The following is a 21,947-nucleotide window of genomic DNA, read 5'->3' as shown; positions in this document are numbered from 1 at the left end:
ATATATATATATATATATATATATATATATATATATATATATATATATATATACATATGTAAATAGGAGAGATTGCCAGAGAGCATTATTGGATTACATATTAATTGATATGCATGTGAAAGAGAGACTTTTGGATGTTAATGTGCTGAGAGGGGTAACTGGAGGGATGTCTGATCATTATCTAGTCGAGGAGAAGGTGAAGATTTGTAGAGGTTTTCAGAATAGAGGACAGAATGTTAGGGCGAAGAGAGTGATTAGAGTAAGTGAGCTTAGAAAGGAGACTTGTGTCAGGAAATACCAGGAGACATTGAATGTAGAATGGCAGAAGGTGAGAGCAAATGACATAAGGGGAGTGTGGGAGGAATGGGATGTATTTAGGGAAGCAGTGATGGCTTGCGCAAAAGATGCTTGTGGCATGAGAAAGGTGGGAGGTGGGCAGATTAGAAAGGGAATAGCGGTTCCAACAATGTTATGTGGTTGTGAGGCGTGGGCTATAGATAGAGTTGTGCGGAGGAGGGTGAATGTGCTGGAAATGAGATGTTTGAGGACAATATGTGTTGTGAGGTGGTTTGATCGAGTAAGTAACAATAGAGTAAGAGAGATGTGTGGTAATAAAAAGAGTGTGGCTGAGAGAGCAGAAGAGGGTGTTTTGAAATGGTTTGGTCACATGGAGAGAATGAGTGAGGAAAGATTGGCTTAGAGGATATATGTGTCAGAGGTGGAGGGAACGAGGAGAAGTGGGAGAACAAATTGGAGGTGAAAAGATGGAGTGAAAAAGATTTTGAGTGATCGGGGCTTGAACATGCAGGAGGGTGAAAGGCTTGCAAGGAATAGAGTGAATTGGAATGATGTGGTATACCGGGATCGACGTGCTGTCAGTGGATTGAATCAGGGCATGTGAAGCATCTGGGGTAAACCATGGAAAGTTCTGTGGAGCCTGGATGTGGAAAGGGAGCTGTGGTTTCGGTGCATTATTACATGACAGCTAGAGACTGAGTGTGAACGAATGTGGCCTTTGTTGTCCTTTCCTAGCACTACCTCGCGCAGATGAGGGGCGAGGGGATGTGGCGGGGTGGCGATGGGAATGAATAAAGGCAGGCAGTATGAATTGTGTACATATGTATATATGTATATGTCTGTGTGTGTATATATATGTATATGTTGAGATGTATAGGTATGTATATTTGCATGTGTGAACATGTATGTATATACATGTGTATGTAGGTGGGTTGGGCCATTCTTTCTTCTGTTTAGATAGATAGAGTTGTGCGGAGGAGGGTGAATGTGCTGGAAATGAGATGTTTGAGGACAATATGTGTTGTGAGGTGGTTTGATCGAGTAAGTAACAATAGAGTAAGAAAGATGTGTGGTAATAAAAAGAGTGTGGCTGAGAGAGCAGAAGAGGGTGTTTTGAAATGGTTTGGTCACATGGAGAGAATGAGTGAGGAAAGATTGACTCAGAGGATATATGTGTCAGAGGTGGAGGGAACGAGGAGAAGTGGGAGAACAAATTGGAGGTGAAAAGATGGAGTGAAAAAGATTTTGAGTGATCGGGGCTTGAACATGCAGGAGGGTGAAAGGCTTGCAAGGAATAGAGTGAATTGGAACGATGTGGTATACCGGGATCGACGTGCTGTCAGTGGATTGAATCAGGGCATGTGAAGCATCTGGGGTAAACCATGGAAAGTTCTGTGGAGCCTGGATGTGGAAAGGGAGCTGTGGTTTCGGTGCATTATTACATGACAGCTAGAGACTGAGTGTGAACGAATGTGGCCTTTGTTGTCCTTTCCTAGCACTACCTCGCGCAGATGAGGGGCGAGGGGATGTGGCGGGGTGGCGATGGGAATGAATAAAGGCAGGCAGTATGAATTGTGTACATATGTATATATGTATATGTCTGTGTGGGTATATATATGTATATGTTGAGATGTATAGGTATGTATATTTCCGTGTGTGAACATGTATGTATATACATGTGTATGTAGGTGGGTTGGGCCATTCTTTCTTCTGTTTCCTTGCGCTACCTCGCTAATGCAGGAGACAGCAACAAAGCAAAATAGAAATAATAATAAAAAAACATAAGTATATGTATGTAAGTAGGAGAGATGGCCAGAGGGCGTTATTGGATTATGTGTCAGTTGATAGACTGTGCGAAAGAGAGACTTTTGGATGTTTATGTGCTGAGAAGTGCAACTGGAGAGATGTCTGATCATTATCTTGTGGAGGCGAAGGTGAAGATTTGTAAGGTTTTCAGGAAAGAAGAGAGAATGTTGGGGTGAAGAGAATGGTGAGAGTAAGTGAGCTTGGGAAGGAGACTTGTGTGAGGAAGTACCAGGAGGGACTGAGTACAAAATGGAAAAAGGTGAGAACAAAGGACGTAAGGGGAGTTGGGGAGGAATGGGATGTATTTAGGGAAGCAGTGATGATTTGCACAAAAGATGCTTGTGGCATGAGAAGTGTGGGAGGTGGGCAGATTAGAAAGGGTAGTGAGTGGTGGGATGAAGAAGTAAGATTATTAGTGAAAGAAAAGAGAGAGGCATTTGGACAATTTTTGCAGGGAAATAATGCAAATGAATGGGAGATATATAAAAGAAAGAGGCAGAAGGTCAAGAGAAAGGTTCAAGAGGTGAAAAAGAGGGCAAATGAGAGTTGGGGTGAGAGAGTATCATTAAATTTTAGGGAGAATAAAAAAGATGTTTTGGAAGGAGGTAAATAAAGTAGGTAAGACAAGGGAACAAATGGGAACTTCAGAGAAGGGGGCTAATGGGGAAGTGATGACAAGTAGTGGTGATGTGAGGAGATGGAGTGAGTATTTTGAAGGTTTGTTGAATGTGTTTGATGATAGAGTGGCAGATATAGGGTGTTTTGATTGAGGTGGTGTGCAAAGTGAGAGGGTTAGGGTGAATGATTTGGTAAACAGAGAAGAGGTATTAAAAGCTTTGTGGAAGATGAAAGCTGGCAAGGCAGTGTTTTTGGTTGGTATTGCAGTGGAATTTATTAAAAAAAGGGGTGACTGTTTTGTTGACTGGTTGGTAAGGTTATTTAATGTATGTATGACTGATGATGAGGTGCCTGAGGATTGGAGGAATGCTTGCATAGTGCCATTGTACAAAGGCAAAGGGGATAAAAGTGAGTGCTCAAATTACAGAGGTATAAGTTTGTTGAGTATTCCTGGGAAATTATATGGGAGGATATTGATTGAGAGGGTGAAGGCATGTACAGAGCATCAGATTGGGGAAGAGCACTGTGGTTTGAGAAGTGGAAGAGGATGTGTGGATCAGGTGTTTGCTTTGAAGAATGTATGTGAGAAGTACTTAGAAAAGCAAATGGATTTGTATGTAGCATTTATGGATCTGGAGAAGGCATATGATAAGAGTTGATAGAGATGCTCTGTGGAAGGTATTAAGAATATATGGCGTGGGAGGCAAGTTGTTAGAAGTAGTGAAAAGTTTTTATCGAGGATGTAAGGCTTGTGTATGTGTAGGAAGAGAGGAAAGTGATTGGTTCTCAGTGAATGTAGGTTTGTGGCAGGGGTGTGTGATGTCTCCATGGTTGTTTAATTTGTTTATGGATGGGGTTGTTAGGGAGGTGAATGCAAGGGTTTTGGAAAGAGGGGTAGGAATGCAGTCTGTTGTGGATGAGAGAGCTTGGGAAGTGAGTCTGTTGTTGTTCTCTGATGATACAGCGCTAGTGGCTGATTTGTGTGAGAAACTGCAGAAGCTGGTGACTGAGTTTGGTAAAGTGTGTGAAAGAAGAAAGCTGAGAGTAAATGTGAGTAAGAGCAAGGTTATTAGGTACAATAGCTGTCATGTATAATGCACCGAAACCACAGCTCCCTTTCCACATCCAGGCCCCACAGAACTTTCCACAGTTTACCCCGACACTTCACATGCCCTGGTTCAATCCATGGATAGCACGTTGACCCCGGTATACCACATCGTTCCAGTTCACTCTGTTCCTTGCACACCTTTCACCCTGCATGTTCAAGCCCCGATCACTCAAAATCTTTTTCTCTCCATCTTTCAACCACCAATTTGGTCTCCCACTTCTCCTCATTCCCTCCACCTCTGACACATCTTTCCTTATTCATTCTGTCCATGTGACCAAACCATTTCAAAACACCCTCATCTGCCCTCCCAACCAAACTCTTTTTATTACCACACATCTCTCTCACCCTTTCATTACTTACTCGATCAAACCACCTCACACCACATATTGTCCCCAAACATCTCTTTTCCAGCACATCCACCTTCCTCTGCACAACTCTATCTATAGCCCATGCCTCGCAACCATATAACATTGTTGGAACCACTATGCCTTCAAACATACCCATTTTTGCTTTCCAAGGTAACGTTTTCGCCTTCCACACATTTTTCAACACTCCCAGAACTTTCGTTCCCTCCCCCACCGTATGATTCACTTCCACTTCCATGGTTCCATCTGCAGCCAAATCCACTCCCAGATATCTAAAACACTTCACTTCCTCCAGTTTTTCTACATTCAAACTTACCTCTCAATTGACTTGTCCCTCAACCCTACTGTACCTTATAACCTTGCTCTTATTCACATTTACTCTCAGCTTTCTTCTTTCACACACTTTACCAAACTCAGTCACCAGCTTCTTCAGTTTCTCACCTGAATCAGCCACCAGTGCTGTATCATCAGCAAACAACAACTGACTCACTTCCCAAGCTCTCTCATCCACAACAAACTGCATACTTGCCCCTCTTTCCAAAACTCTTGCATTCACCTCCCTAACAACCCCATCCATAAACAAATTAAACAACCATGGAGACATCACGCACCCCTGCCACAAACCAACATTCACTGAGAACCAATCACTTTCCTCTCTTCCTACATGTACACAAGCCTTACATCCTCGATAAAAACTTTTCACTGCTTCTAACAACTTACCTCCGACACCATATATTCTTAATACCTTCCACAGAGCATCTCTATCAACTCTGTCATATGCCTTCTCCAGATCCATAAATGCTGCATGCAAATCCATTTGCTTTTCTAAGTATTTCTCACATACATTCTTCAAAGCAAACACCTGATCCACACAACCTCTACCACTTCTGAAACCACACTGCTCTTCCCCAATCTGATGCTCTGTGCATGCCTTCACCCTCTCAATCAATACCCTCCCATATAATTTCCCAGGAATACTCAACAAACTTATACCTATGTAATTTGAGCACTCACTTTTATCCCCTTTGCCTTTGCACAGTGGCACTATGCAAGCATTCCACCAATCCTCAGGCACCTCACCATGAGTCATACATACATTAAATGATCTTACCAACCAGTCAATAATAGTCACCCCCTTTTTTAATAAATTCCACTGCAATACTATCCAAACCTGCTGCCTTGCCAGCTTTCATCTTCTGCAAATCTTTTACTACCTCTTCTCTGTTTACCAGATCATTTTACCCAACCCTCTCACTTTGCACACCACCTCGACCAAAACACCCAATATCTGCCACCCTATCATCAAACACATTCAACAAACCTTCAAAATACTCACTCCATCTCCTTCTCACATGTATTTAATTACTTATTTGCTGAATAGCTTCCTGCTCCAAGAGTCTCTTCTATAATCATAAGGTTTCTGCACCATTCAGAAAGCTGACTATGTGCACTGGTGTGGACAAAAGCTCAAAAAGTTTTGTGATTACTGATTTGTATTGTACGGGAAGAGTTTTATGCTTGTGGGGCCCCAGTTCTAGGAACTCTACTTTCATACAACCTCCTGAATTTATATATGTTGTCTGCATTAACGTGATTTCAGTCAATCTGTTTCGTTCCTCCACTGATTTTATCCCATAAAAGTATTTATTTATATCCTTATATACAGAAGCTCCCGACTTATGATGGTTTGACTTATGATTTTTTGACTTTATGATGGTGTGATAGTGACTCTCATTCACTAGAAACAGTACTTCGAAGTTTGAATTTTGACTTTTTCCTGGGCTGGTGATATGCAGTATGATGCATTTTAGGTATGCTAGGCTAAGCTATGATGTCCAGTAGGTTAGATGTACAGTTTTAAATGTATTGAATGTATTTTCGACTTACGATATTTTCATTTTATGATGGATTTGTCAGAATGGAACCCCATCACAAGTCAAGGATCCTCAATACAAACGTGTTACTTAACTTCATTTCATGTCTTCTGGTCCGTCTGTTCTTACATATCTCTAAGTACCGTTCATTGTCCACTTAGAAATTGAAGATTGTGATTATGTCACCCCTCAGTCTTCTCTCTCCCAGCGTGGATATGATTAAAGTTTCTACCATTTCCCTGTAGTATAGCTCTTTTAATTTTGCAATAATTTTAGATATATGTATGTAAGGCATTAATGGACTCTGCTTGCTCGTGGTTACCTTACAAGTGAAAAGCCTTTTTGGTGAGGTTGCATCATTGTTGGTTGAAAAAAGTGAGGACTGTAGAATCTTGTTGATTAGCCTCTTACCCCAAAAGAGTCCATTGTTTCCCTGCTACTGATTGTAGAACAGCCTTGAAGCAGGAGCCCCATGAAAGGGTTCCTAGTGTTACACACAGTAAATATTTAAGTTTGTTTACATTATACATAGTTGATTTCACTGGAACTCACTTTCTTGTAGTTGAACCATGAGTGAGAAGTCAACTTTGGCTTTCCGTAGATGGAAGTAAGTACAGATTTTAAAGACATTCTTCCCTCCATTGGAGTCCTTAATTTTCCTGCTTCTGGTTGGAGTGCAGCCTGGAAGCTGTTATTTCAATTCTTGAGCAGTGGTGTCCATGCAGATGTTACCATATGGTAAGGTATAGTTCACTGACCATCCCTTCATGATTTATGTTTATTGTTGGTTATAGGGGCTATGCTCAAATTTCAGTAGACAAATTAGGTGAGTATGTGTTTGATAGGGATAGTAGCAATATGTATATATGTATGATATGCTTATTTAATTAGTCTTATATAGTATTTTATTAATTTTAATGGTGATGAGATGAATATTTCTAAATCTTTTTATTTCTGGTGTGGAGAGTATTGGTGACTGAATAGATCAAAAATAGGATAGCTGATTGTTGAATAATGTAATGTGACTGGTCAGGTTATTTAGTTGAAAAGGAAGAAGTTTAGTTGAAAGTGGATCTTTGTATTAGGCAGTTGCTCTTTAACATATGTTTTTGTTATTGCAGAAATTTGCATAATGTTTCTTCATGAAGTATGAGGTTTGTGTCTTAATAAAGTCAAATAAAAGATCTTTTTATTTCTAAATTTTTTCTTAATGGGTACTCGCAACTGCCTTTGTGGTTCTAATTCCCTCTTCTTAAATCCTGGTTTAGTAACATGCTGAGTTGGTGTATGTGAAATACAGTACATATTTGCTTTGTGTTTGGTAGTTATTATCATGCATGTTGCTAGAGCTAGCACGTTTGTTGACTTGAATGAATAAATGTGAATTACTCTGTTGTAGAATCACACAGTCATAGATATTGTATATGTTTATTTGATAACTGATTGTAGGTATTAGATCAAAGATAGCTGTACTTGCCTATAAAAGCACTCTTGCAGAAGAAAGAAATAGTAATTTCTCAAATAGTGGTATCTTTCCTTTAGCACAATAATCATACTTTCCTATTCCCTGGTCTGTTTCATATTCTCTGATTCCAAACCTTGCTCGAGATTTTGTTCAGTTTCTGAAACTTTTATTGTTTCTTTAATGTTATTTATCCTTTTTCTACCTTTCTTTCATAATTCTACTTTTCTCACTTATTTTTCTTCTTGTATTTTTTGTAAAGGCAAACAAGTCTAAATGATTATCTCATATTTAGTGAAGCAGTTGATTGCTGCTTCATTTTGTATAGTAGTATAAACTAATGCTGAGAACTTCTCACCAAAGGTTTCAAGTATTGCTTTTAGATCTTAGTTCTTGATGGTATTTAGATGAATGGTATATGAAACATTTGGAGAAGATTCTGCATGTATATTCATGATAACCAAAGGAATCACCATACATGATTTAGAGTTATAGTATAATGTAGTTTCACTCCGTAGAATTTTTTTGTGATGGATGAATTCTCTTGAAAGACTGTGAGTCTCACCTTAACCAGATGAATCCCTGCTGGGGTACAGTGCCTAAGAGAACACCTAGAAATTGCAGTCATCTATAAAGAAATAACCTAACACCATATGAATATACCATGGCCAATCAAAAGGTATTATTACAGACTTTCTAATATATCCCCCATTCATGGCACCACTTCTTAATCTCTTTCTCACTACCCACATCTTTGCTTCTTAAGTCGTTCAGGATATTTTTGCTACCACTTTTAGCAACAAGCTTTTATTTTGCCAAATTCTTTGATGAGTCATTGGAGAGTGACTAACATATTGCTATGAGCATCAGTGAATTTAATTTTATATGTTCATGCTTTAAAAAGTTCCATTGCACATTAAAGCATTTAACTCTAAGATAATAAGGACTCAATGGCCTTTATGTTCTTTTGATTCTCATTAGTTGTAACCTGGGTCTTCTTATATATAATGATTGTAGCCTGGATCTTCCTTTAGTTGTAGCTTGGATCTTTATTTAGTAATGATTGTTTGGAGTCAAATGAAGCCTTATAAGGTAGCGTTAATTTTCCTTTGGTCATGATTGTTTAGTCGAATGCAGCCTAGTTAGTTGGCGAATCTGTTGTTCTGCAAGGTTTGATAAGTAACACCGTGACCTAGCCATTGCAACAAGATCATGTTCTTGCTTCTGATGTTCGTCTTTTAATTGCTGGTATGGACATATTTAAACATGGTTTTATTAGTGGCTGATGATGTGAATAGTAGACATATCTTAAGAGTAATGAACATCTTGATGACTTTACTGTCACAGCATTGCATTATGTTTTGTGATTTTAGGTTATGCTGACAATGGCCTTTAAAGTAGAGTTCCAACTTGCGATACACATATTACACATCAACTTATGATTCATAAAGAAACCTTAGGAAAAGCCAGGACATTTTACGCTTCACCTCAGGAAACTGAATGACGTATATGTAGAAACAGTTATATGAGGCTTTATAGGAGCAACAATTTTCACTTGGCAGTCATAGGAGTGTGCAGCTGAAGTTTTACAGCATAATGCTTTATCAGTGCCTCACTTACAATTAAAGTATTGGGAACATGTTTTCAAATTTTTGTGTGTAACAAGATCCATTACAGTCATGGAAGACTTATCTTGATAATGTATTCTCATTTTGTTTTGTTAGAATAACTTTAAAGGTGGAATCTTCTAAAGCTGGAATCAGCTTTATATCACCCAGTGTTAATGACTTCATAGTACCCTTTATCTCCATATGGCTGATTTGTTAGTATTACTGCAGGTTTCTATCTTTTGCTATAGTTACCATAGAGAATTAAGAATTCTACATTGCTCTTCATCCTCTGTTGCAGATGTAACAGTTAGGGATATTGTCTTTATAAACAAACTGTGATTTTCAAGGATTTGTGCACTATTTGTAGAAATATTTGAAAAACATTTATACTATTAGCCCAAAATATTATAGCTACCAGACTTGAACATATCTTAATATTTGTATCTTTAAGCTCGTCTAGTAAGAAATTTACTGTATACATGGTAGAATCTTTTGGTTAAACATTTCAATAAAACAGTGTATCTTTTAAATTATTAGATGAAGTGCAAGAATAGCACAAATTGCCTATTATTCTGTGCATACAAAAGTTTCATATGGTTATAGTTTTGTTATCTTTTTGTACAGGACTTTCTCGACTCTCATACAACTTCTAAAACTTTTGTATACCATGACCATTCACAGTTCGTTAGGTTATTCCATTCCTTCAAAACCCTGATGCTACAAAAATATTTCTTTAGATATTTTCTGATATAGTTTTTGCTGTGAACTCTGGGGATTCTTTCTTTGTATCTTTCAAAGAACTATTCACTGTTGACATTTTTGAATTGGATGGTAATCGTAAAAGGTTATGATCAAGTCTCCCTTTACTTTTCTTTCACTGGTGGGCAGCTTTACAGCCTTCAAGCTCTCCCTGTAACATAACTTTCTTATTTCAAGTGCAGATAGATCTCTACGCTGAACCCTTGAAGACTGAGTAGTGTTCCAGTTAGGAAGCTTTTTCTTTTGGATTTTAGATACCATTCTTTCCATTGGGTCCAGAACATTTTGCAACTTGAAATTTGTTTTGTATACTTAATGTAGTTTTCAAATTTTTCTGTATGAAATACATGTAGATACACACATGTACAATATTTGGAAAACTTTCCTTATTTTATCCAGAATTCTTCCTTGTCTCTGTTTCTAACAAGTGTAATGTAGACTATGGTAGATTTTGACAGTTTCAAAGATGAAGTGCTGGAGATAACATTAGATATAGCTGATGCTGAGGCAACGGGAGAGGTAAGGAGCAGGTCTTGCATTTCATTGTATGCTATGTGAAAAAAATATATTTCTCTGTACTTTTCAGCATTCTCTTTATTTGCATACATTTTCTTACAATTCACTTTCAGTTAGTGGATGCTGTGGCACATCTGAGATTTTTGCAATTATCCAGTTATAAACTGTCAGGGTTCATTGATTTTCAGCTCTTGATAAAATTGTTAGTCTGTTCACACAATACTTAAGCCACTTGTACACAGGGCTATCAAGATCAGTTTTTTTTTCATACATGATTACTATTTCTCGTGTTAGTAAGGTAACTCCACGAACAGATGAAGAAGGCTACATCTGCTCGCATCCATTCTCTCAGTAATATGTAATGCACTGTAACCATAGCTACTGACCACAACCAGACCCCCACATACCTTTCCATGGTTTGTCCCGGATGCACCACATGCCCTGTTTCAGTCCATTGACAGCATGTCCACCCTTGTATACCACATCATTCCAATGCACTCTATCCTGTGCAAGCTTTTCATCTTCTTGCATGTTCAGGACTGGATTACTGAAAATCTTTTTCAATCCATCCCCCGTCTCCAATTTGGTCTCCCAATTTTCTTTGCTCTCTCCATGCCAATATTTCCTCACTCATTCTCTCCATGTATCCAAACCATTTCAGTACACCTTCCTTAGGTCTCTCAACCACACTCTTCCTATTGCTACACCTCTCTCTCTCACTCTTTCATTACTTATTCGATCAAACCACCTTAAGCTACATATTGTCCTCAGACATTTCATTTCCTACACATATATCCTCCTCCATACAGCCTTATCTATAACCCATGCCTTGCATCCATATAATTTTGTTGGGATTACTGTTCCTTCAAACAAACCCATTTTTGCCCTCTGAGATAAGATTCTTTCTTTCCACACCTTAAGCACTCCCAGAACCTTTCCCCTTCACCCATCCTGTGACTCTCTTGTGTTTCCATGGTTCCATTTGCTGTTATGTCCACTCTCTGGTGTTTGAAATCTTTCGGTTCCCCCAACTAACCTGTCCTACAACCCTGTTAAGCCTAACAAACTAGCTTTCAATTCACACTTACTCTCAGGTTCCTCCTTTCAAACATTTCCAAACTCAGTAGCTAACTTCTGCAGTTTTTCACTCAAATCTGCTACCAGTGCTGTATCATAATCAGCATACAAAAGTTGGCTAACTTCCCAGGTCCTCTCATCTCCTACAGATTGCACACTCACCTCTCTCTCCAAGACTCTTGAATTTGCCTCCCTCACCACCCTATCCAGAAGCAAATGGAATATCCATGGTGAGATTACACACCCCAGCCATATATGTCTTCACTTGGAACCATTCACTCTTCTGTCTTCCTATTCGTACATATGCCTTACACCATGGATATAAACTTCTCCCCGTTTTTAGCAGCTTTCCTCCCACATTGCATATTCTTAAGTCCTTCCACAAGGCATTTCTATCAACCCTTTCATATGCTTTCTTCAGATCCATAAAGGCCCTATACAAATCCATTCATTTCTCTTAAGTATTTCTTGCAACCATTGTTTAAACACCTGATCCACCCATCCTCTTCTACTTCTGAAACCACACTATGCCTCCCCAATCAGATGCTTTGTACATGCCTTCACTCTCACAATCACTACCTTTCCATACAACTTACCATGCACACTTAACAAACAAACTACTTGTACGTGTGTAGTTTGAACACTCGCCTTTATTCCCCTACCCCTCATACACTGGCACTATATGTGCATCTGCCAATCCTCAGGCATTTCACCATGACCCAGAAATTCATTGAAAATCCTACTTGACCAATCAATGAATCAGTTACCCCCTTTCTTACTGAATACAAATGCAATCCCATCCACTACAGCCATCTTTCCACATTATGTAAGGCTTACAACACCTCTTCCCTCCTCAACAAAGCACTGTTCATGACTTTCACTTTGCATACCACCCTGCATACCATCGCGACCCAAACAACCCTACATTTGCCACTGTATCATCAAATACATTCAACAGTTCTTCAAAACACCTTTCCATCTCCTCTCTTCATCAGTGCCTGTTACCATGAAGCCTTTTTGCCCTTCACTGGTGTTCTTATTCTCTCGTTTTTCACAAATAATTAACCTCCTTCCAAAGCATCTTTATCTCCCTAAGTTTACTGATACTTGCTCGATGTAACCATTATTTGCCCTCTTTTTTCATCCCCTGCATCTTCCTCTTGAGCCCTTTCTACTTTCTCTTATACATCCCCAATCATTTGTGCTCCTTCCCGGTAAGTATCACCTAAATGCCTCCTTCTTGTCTTTCATTACCACCTTTACTTCTACCACCACTCACTACTCTTTCCAATCTGCCTACCACCCACCTTTTGCATGCCACATGCATATATCGCATGTGGCATACCTCCCATTCCTCACCCACTCCCCATGCTAATCTAGTTCTTTTTACTGTTCTATGCTAAGCAGTACCCTTATTTGAACTATTCAGCATAAAACTTTAACAGATTTTCACATTACTTCTTGATGTCATATTTGCTCCTATTACCAACAGTATAATGCTTCCTTTGGTTATACACTGGTCATTAGGACAGGCTTGACTTTCAAGCCCCTTTCATGTACAGATTTGTGTAACTTGTTACTAGTTGGATTATTGTCATGCTAAGGCCTTCTTTCAGTGTGTCACCCTCTTCATAACTTTGCATTTGTTTAGGCTATCTACATCAACCATGTATTTGAGCAGTTCTGAAGCATATAAATTCCTTTACAAGTTGATTCTGCTTTTGATATTCCTTACTGTTCATGCCTCAACAGGTTATCAGTCACCTTACTGGTCTTCCTAGGTCAACTAGACCTAGTTATTCAAGGAGAGATGATATCAAGAAAAAAAGGTGCCAATGGTTAACTCAGCCCTGTCAGTTCATCTTGGAATCTCACTTTTTGATTCATTATCTTGCATCCAAACAAGATCACAAGTCTTTTCATCCTAGGACAGCTTTTTAGGACCCATGGTTATTTAATGGTAGAAGAGAAATGTCACTCAGTACAGGTTGAGTATCCCTCATCCGAAATGCTTGGGGCCAGAAATGTTTTGGATTTTGGATTTTTTTGGCTTTTTGAGTGTTTGCATGTATGTAATGAGATATCTTGGGGATGGGGCCCAAATCTAAACACGGATTCCACTTATGTTTCATATACACCTTATACACATTGCCTGAAGGTAATTTATACAGTATTTTTAATAATTTTGTGCAGGAAACAAAGTTTGTGTAACACTGAACCATCAGTAAGCTAAGGTGTCACAACCTCAGCCACCCATGTGGACAGTCTATGGTTGTTTTGCATCACCTTCATTCTTGAATCAGAATTTATATACTACTGATAAGCAATAATTTTCTTACGCTTATTCACACATAAATAATTAACAGTAAAAAAAATATGAAATACCATTAATATGATGAAAAAATATGTTTAAGTATGGGATTTTCTGCTGGTAATGTCATGTCAGTGCTCAAAAATGTTCAGATTTTGGAGCTTTTCAGATTTCAGGTTTTTGGATTAGGGATACTAAACCTGTACAGAAAAAGAGAAAAAAAAAAAACTAAATAAAGACTGGAAGCAAAAGTTTAATTCCTTCACTCTCAATATCATGGCATAATTGTGGCAGCAAATTGTCATCTTACTTTTAAGAGTGAACAATACCGCCAGACATACAATATTCCCACCATAAGTGAGTAATAAGATTTGTTCTACAAATAAAATGGTGCATGAAAACATTATTTTGAATGGTGATCATCTGATCTTTTTTTGTGAAGACTATGCCTTTACTAATCCCATAAGCCTAAAGTCTGCTCTTGTTAGTTGCCTCAAACCCTACTTCTCTGTTCATATGTATGGACCTTGGTCCTTATATACTAGTCTACTGTCCACTTCTGTGGGAATTGCGCCAAACTGTAATATATGGTGTGCTTTGACAATTAATCTACAGTGATATGTGTAAGGTGTTAACCAATCAACCAATAATTGCTTTTGAATAAGTAATTTACTACATGTGTTTTATTTGCTGATTACTTTGTTCACATGTTTAGTAGAAAACTGATGTATGATGAATATCACTTATCAGTGAACTTTTTATTTTCATACTAGATCACCTTTTTCCACATTAGTGAGGTAGTGCCAGGAACAGACAAAGAAAAACCACATCCACTCACATCCATTATCTAACTGTCATGTGCATTGTACTGAAACCACAGTTCCCTATCCACAACCAGGCCCCACAGACCTTTCCATGATTTACCCCGGATATTTCACATGCTCCTGATGTTTTATGATACTTCTGGTTCTAGGGTGGCTCAGATAGCCTGACTGACAGCTAAAATTCTATAGAGCATGGGATTCAAGCCTCCTGGCTTTCTTTGCAGCATGTGTTTTCATGTACCCTTTGTGGAGGTGTCTTACATTTTGCTTTGTTGGCATGTTCTTTCCATTGTAATTTGCTGTTGTTATGAGAGAACATTATTTTTGGGTGAAAATTCAAATCTTGTTTCATTTAATTAAGCGAAAAAGTCTTTGACTGAGATGTTGTTTTTGCAGTTTATAAGTGTTGCCATTTACTTTGGTATCCATCTGATGATTAGTCCATTCATTAGGTTTGCTCAACACAGAGAAGGAGCTGTAATGAAACAAAGTTTCTTTTTAATTCTAAGTGTGGCAGATATGAGCCAAGATTGGGATGCCCTTCCAGCTTAAGTCTTTTTCATCCATTTGAAACTTTACTCTGTGTGGAAGTGAGAAGTTTGATGCCAACAGAAAAGAAGTGAGGTAGGTAAATAAATATTTTTGTTGGGCATACCATTGATATATGTGGTCCAGCAGGGCCTTATCTGGTTAATTAAAGCTCACACTCCATCTAGCTTGCGTATTCTGCAGCACAGATAGTGGTCTTTATCAAAATTTCTTTTCTATGGAATGGTTAAATACAGTCATTCTGTAGCGAAATCTCTTTGTATAACAGCCTCCTCAGGATTAATGAGATACTATGGATATTTTGAGAGCATGTATATATATCTTCATACTGTTTTACTATGCATGTAATCTTTTTTGTTATTTAGAGATGAATTCACATTGAATTGTTACTGTAAATCTTGTTACCGTAATACTGGTTATTGATATGATATCTAAAAGCATAATGCAGTTATTTGTATTGATCTATGCTGTTTATCATTTTTGATTAAATCATCGTTTTTTTATATTGACCTATACTGTAGTACATCAAAATTTGTGTGTAGATGTTTTTGACTCAGTCTTTTATAAACCTCCTTATTCTATTCTCTGTTGTTGGCCAGTCTCAGGTTCAGTGTACGTTTGGGGTCACAATGGGGATGGTCAGCTTGGAACAGGGGATCTAGATGACCGCCTTTCGCCAATTCAGGTGCTGAAGTTGGATATTCCACCAGTAGCAGTGGTTGCTGGCAGCACACATTCAGCTGTCCTTACAGGTATTTTTATACTTAACCCTTTTAATCCTAACTTCACACAGTACAGCTTATGACTAATCAGTAGAAACTTAACCATTTATACTGTACATCATGAATTTTTCCACTTGCATTTTGAAGAAACATATGGTTCTTTTGCTGACTAGAGGTATATATGGAGGCCAGATGTCACATTCAACTCTAAACTATCAATCAAAAAATATCTCCAAGGGTCAGTTACCTTGAGAAAACCACGATGAGAGGATACAGCTACATTTGGGATAGTGCGCTTTCATGTGCACTACATTCATGTTCAAATACCTCCGTGTTTGTACAGTAAGGTTCTGTAAAATGCTAGCTGATAGTGATGTGAGCGTGATGGGATATGATTTGTGCAGACCCCATTGCTCTTGGATATGAAATGGGTGTTCGATTACTTGTAATCAAATAGTCATTTACCTATCAGGGGCAATCACAGCCAAGCATAATTCCAGATTTCCACACAAAAGGTCCTGGGTTTGAATCCTGGCTGTTGGAGGGTATTATGTGTTCTGTGAAAATGTGCATTCATACGTACTATATTAGTGTTCATATACCTCCTTGTTTCTACAGCAAGGTTCTGTATAGTGGCAGCTGCTGGTAATGTGAGCCTGATGGGGTTTGATTGGTGTAGACCCTGTTGCTCGTGGATGTGAGATGAAGGGATTCAATTACTTGTAATCGAAGTCACTTCCCTATTAGGAGTGATCATAGCCTAGCCATTACATCCTTGACTACCATGCAAAAGGCCTTGGGTTCAAATCCTGGCTGTTGGAGTGTATCATGTGTTCTGTGAAAGTGTGCATTCGTATGCAATGTATTCATGTCCATATACCTCCGTGTTTGTACAGTAATGTTCTGTAAAATGCTACCTGCTGGTAATGTGAGCCTGATGGGATTTGACTGGTGTAGACCCCATTGCTTGTGGGTGAGACGAAGGGTATTTCATTATTTGTAATTGAAGTCATTTCTGTATTAAGAGCAATCATAGCCTCGCAGTTAAGTTTCCAACTACCATGCAAAAGATTCTGGGTTCAAACCTTGGCTGTTAGAGGGTATTATGTAGGAGTATGTGATAGAGTGTAAGAAAGCAAATTCTATACTGATGTGGGTAAAACTGAAAGTGGATGGAGAGAGATGGGTGATTATTGGTGCTTATGCACCTGGTCATGAGAAGAAAGATTATGAGAGGCAAGTGTTTAGGGAGTATCTGAATGAGTGTGTCAGCAGCTTTGATGCACGAGACCGGGTTTTAGTGATGGGTGATTTAAATGCGAAGGTGAGTAATGTGGCAGTTGAGGATATAATTGGTTTACATGGGATATTCAGTGTTTTGAATGGAAATGATGAAGAGCTTGTGGAACTGTGTGTTGAATAAAGACTGGTGATTAGGAATACCTGGTTTAAAAAGAGAGATATACATAAGTATATGTATGTGAGTAGGAGACGTGGTCAAAGGGCATTATTTGGATTACATGTTAATTGATAGGTGTGTAAAAGAGAGACTTTTGGATGTTAATGTGCTGAGAGGGGCAGCTTGAGGGATGTCTGATCACTGTTTTGTGGAGATGAATGTGAAAATTTGTAGAGGGTTTGAAAAAAGAAGAGAGAATTTTGGAGAGAAGAGAGTAGTGAGAGTTAGTGAGCTCGGGAAGGAGACTTCTGTGAGGAAGTACCATGAGAGATTGAGTGTAGAATGGCAAAAGTTGAGAGCAAATGATGTGAGGGGAGTGGGTGAGGAATGGAATGTGTTTAGAGAAGCAGTGATAGCTTGTGCAAAAGATGCATGTGGCATGAGAAAGGTGAGAGGTGGGGAGATTAGAAAGGGTAGTGAGTGATGGAATGAAGAAGAAAGGTTGTTAGTGAAACAGTAAAGAGAGGCATTTGGATGATACTTGCAAGGAAGGAGTGGAAATGACTGGGTAGGTATAAAAGAAAGTGGCTGGAGGCCAAGAGAAAGTTGCAAGGGTTGAAAAAGAGGGCAAATGAGAGTTGTGGTGAGAGAGTATCATTAAACTTTAGAGAGAATAAAAAGGTATTTTGGAAGGAGATGAATAATTTGCTAAAGACAAGAGAACAAATGGGACCATCAGTGAAGAGGGCAAGTGGGGAAGTAATAACAGATACTGATGAAGTGAGAAGGAGATGGAGTGAGTATGTTGAAGGTTTGTTGAAGGTGTTTGATGAAATAATGGCATATATAGGGTGTTTTGGTCAGGGTGGTGTGCGAAGTGAGAGGGTCAGGGAGAATGGTTTAGTTCAAAGAGAGGTAGTGAAAGCTTTATGGAAGATGAAATCTGGCAAGGCGGCATGTTTAGATAGTATTGCAGTTGAATTTATTAAAAAAGGGGGTTACTGTGTTTTTGATTGGTTGGTAAGGATATTCACTGTATGTATGGATCCTGGTGAAGTGCCTGAGGATTAGCAGATTGCATGTGTAGGGCCATTGTACAGAGGCAAAGGGGATAAAGGTGAGTATTCAAACTGCAGAGGCATAAGTTTGATGAGTATTCCTGGGAAATTGTATGGGAGGGTATTGACTGAGAGGTGAAGGCATGTACAGAGCATCAGATTGGGGAAGAGCAGTGTAGTTTCAGAAGTGGTAGAGGATGTGTGCATCAGGTGTTTGCTTTGAAGAATGTGTGTGAGAAATCCCAAAATCTTTTTCACTCCTTCCTTCCACCTCCAGTTTGGTCTCCCGCTTCTCCTTGTTCCCTCCACCTCTTTGTCAATCTTTCCTCACTCATTCTCTCCAATTGTTCAAACCATTTCAACACATTCTCTTCTGCTCTGTCAACCACACTCTTTTTATCACCATGGGATGAAGAAGTAAGAGTATTAGTGAAAGAGAAGAGAGAGGCATTTGGACGATTTTTGCAGGGAAAAAATGCAATTGAGTGGGAGATGTATAAAAGAAAGAGACAGGAGGTCAAGAGAAAGGTGCAAGAGGTGAAAAAAAGGGCAAATGAGAGTTGGGGTGAGAGAGTATCATTAAATTTTAGGGAGAATAAAAAGATGTTCTGGAAGGAGGTAAATAAAGTGCGTAAGACAAGGGAGCAAATGGGAACTTCAGTGAATGGCGCAAATGGGGAGGTGATAACAAGTAGTGGTGATGTGAGAAGGAGATGGAGTGAGTATTTTGAAGGTTTGTTGAATGTGTTTGATGATAGAGTGGCAGATATAGGGTGTTTTGGTCGAGGTGGTGTGCAAAGTGAGAGGGTTAGGGAAAATGATTTGGTAAACAGAGAAGAGGTAGTGAAAGCTTTGCGGAAGATGAAAGCCGGCAAGGCAGCAGGTTTGGATGGTATTGCAGTGGAATTTATTAAAAAAGGGGTTGACTGTATTGTTGACTGGTTGGTAAGGTTATTTACTGTATGTATGACTCATGGTGAGGTGCCTGAGGATTGGCGGAATGCATGCATAGTGCCATTGTACAAAGGCAAAGGGGATAAGAGTGAGTGCTCAAATTACAGAGGTATAAGTTTGTTGAGTATTCCTGGTAAATTATATAGGAGGGTATTGATTGAGAGGGTGAAGGCATGTACAGAGCATCAGATTGGGGAAGAGTAGTGTGGTTTCAGAAGTGGTAGAGGATGTGTGGATCAGGTGTTTGCTTTGAAGAATGTATGTGAGAAATACTTAGAAAAGCAAATGGATTTGTATGTAGCATTTATGGATCTGGAGAAGGCATATGATAGAGTTGATAGAGATGCTCTGTGGAAGGTATTAAGAATATATGGTGTGGGAGGCAAGTTGTTAGAAGCAGTGAAAAGTTTTTAACGAGGATGTAAGGCATGTGTACGTGTAGGAAGAGAGGAAAGTGATTGGTTCTCAGTGAATGTAGGTTTGCGGCAGGGGTGTGTGATGTCTCCATGGTTGTTTAATTTGTTTATGGATGGGGTTGTTAGGGAGGTAAATGCAAGAGTTTTGGAAAGAGGGGCAAGTATGAAGTCTGTTGGGGATGAGAGAGCTTGGGAAGTGAGTCAGTTGTTGTTCGCTGATGATACAGCGCTGGTGGCTGATTCATGTGAGAAACTGCAGAAGCTGGTGACTGAGTTTGGTAAAGTGTGTGGAAGAAGAAAGTTAAGAGTAAATGTGAATAAGAGCAAGGTTATTAGGTACAGTAGGGTTGAGGGTCAAGTCAATTGGGAGGTGAGTTTGAATGGAGAAAAACTGGAGGAAGTGAAGTGTTTTAGATATCTGGGAGTGGATCTGGCAGCGGATGGAACCATGGAAGCGGAAGTGGATCATAGGGTGGGGGAGGGGGCGAAAATTCTGGGGGCCTTGAAGAATGTGTGGAAGTCGAGAACATTATCTCGGAAAGCAAAAATGGGTATGTTTGAAGGAATAGTGGTTCCAACAATGTTGTATGGTTGCGATGCGTGGGCTATGGATAGAGTTGTGCGCAGGAGGATGGATGTGCTGGAAATGAGATGTTTGAGGACAATGTGTGGTGTGAGGTGGTTTGATCGAGTGAGTAACGTAAGGGTAAGAGAGATGTGTGGAAATAAAAAGAGCGTGGTTGAGAGAGCAGAAGAGGGTGTTTTGAAGTGGTTTGGGCACATGGAGAGAATGAGTGAGGAAAGATTGACCAAGAGGATATATGTGTCGGAGGTGGAGGGAACGAGGAGAAGAGGGAGACCAAATTGGAGGTGGAAAGATGGAGTGAAAATGATTTTGTGTGATCGGGGCCTGAACATGCAGGAGGGTGAAAGGAGGGCAAGGAATAGAGTGAATTGGAGCGATGTGGTATACCGGGGTTGACGTGCTGTCAGTGGATTGAATCAGGGCATGTGAAGCGTCTGGGGTAAACCATGGAAAGCTGTGTAGGTGTGTATATTTGCGTGTGTGGACGTATGTATATACATGTGTATGGGGGGGGGTTGGGCCATTTCTTTCGTCTGTTTCCTTGCGCTACCTCGCAAACGCGGGAGACAGCGACAAAGTATAATAAAAAAAAAAAAATCTCTCTTACCCTTTCATTACTTACTTGATCAAACTGCCTCACACCACATATTGTCCTCAAACATTTCATTTCCAACACATCCACCCTTGTCTGCACAACCCTATCTATAATCCATGCCTCGCATCCTTATAAGAATGATGGAAACACCATTCCTTCTTACATACCCATTTTTGCTCTCCGAGATAACGTTCTTGCCTTCCACACATTCTTCAACACTCTCAGAACCTTTGCCCCCTCTTTCACTCTGTGACTCACTTCCACTTCCATGGCTCCATCTGCTGCTAAGTCCACACCCAATTATCTAAAACACTTCACTTCCTCCAGTTTTACTTCATTCAAACTTTTTTTTTTTTTTTTGCTTTGTCGCTGTCTCCCGCGTTTGCGAGGTAGCGCAAAGAAACAGACAAAAGAAATGGCCCAACCCACCCCCATACACATGTATATACATACGTCCACACACGCAAAATATACATACCTACACAGCTTTCCATGGTTTACCCCAGACGCTTCACATGCCCCGATTCAATCCACTGACAGCACGTCAACCCCAGTATACCACATCGCTCCAATTCACTCTATTCCTTGCCCTCCTTTCACCCTCCTGCATGTTCAGGCCCCGATCACACAAAATCTTTTTCACTCCATCTTTCCACCTCCAATTTGGTCTCCCTCTATATAGGTATACGTATGTAAGTAGGAGAGATGGCCAGAGAGCATTATTGGATTATATATTAATTGATAGGCGTGCAAAAGAGAGACTTTTGGATGTTAATGTGCTGAGAGGTGCAACTGGAGGGATGCCTGATCATTATCTTGTGGAGGCGAAGGTGAAGAGTTGTACAGGTTTTCAGAAAAGAAGAGAGAATATTGGGGTGAAAAGAGTGGTGAGAGTAAGTGAGCTTGGGAAGGAGACTTGTGTGAGGAAGTACCAGGGAGAGACTGAGTACAGAATGGAAAAAGGTCAGAACAAAGGACGTAAGGAGAGTGGGGGAGGAATGGGATGTATTTAGGGAAGCAGTGATGGCTTACTTGTGGCAT

At 39.6% G+C, this 21,947-nt stretch overlaps 1 protein-coding gene across 4 annotated transcripts in view; it reads left to right on the top strand.

Moving 5' to 3' along the window:
* LOC139760171 (X-linked retinitis pigmentosa GTPase regulator-like) overlaps positions 1–21,947 on the top strand; it is a 145,083-nt gene that overhangs the window by 23,127 nt on the left and 100,009 nt on the right. For 3 of the 4 annotated variants that reach the window (XM_071683091.1, XM_071683093.1, XM_071683089.1), the window contains exon 5: positions 15,776–15,928. The exons of the other annotated variant lie outside the window; for it this stretch is intronic. In XM_071683091.1, the coding sequence (XP_071539192.1) occupies positions 15,776–15,928 (153 nt within the window). The remainder of the gene's footprint in view (positions 1–15,775; positions 15,929–21,947) is intronic. 4 annotated transcript variants of the gene reach the window in all.

The sequence above is a fragment of the Panulirus ornatus genome, chromosome 35, assembly GCF_036320965.1.
Source record: "Panulirus ornatus isolate Po-2019 chromosome 35, ASM3632096v1, whole genome shotgun sequence".
Taxonomy (NCBI): Eukaryota; Metazoa; Arthropoda; class Malacostraca; order Decapoda; family Palinuridae; genus Panulirus; species Panulirus ornatus.
The sequence above is the reverse complement of the archived record's forward strand: the minus strand, read 5'-3'. Positions and strand labels throughout refer to the sequence as shown.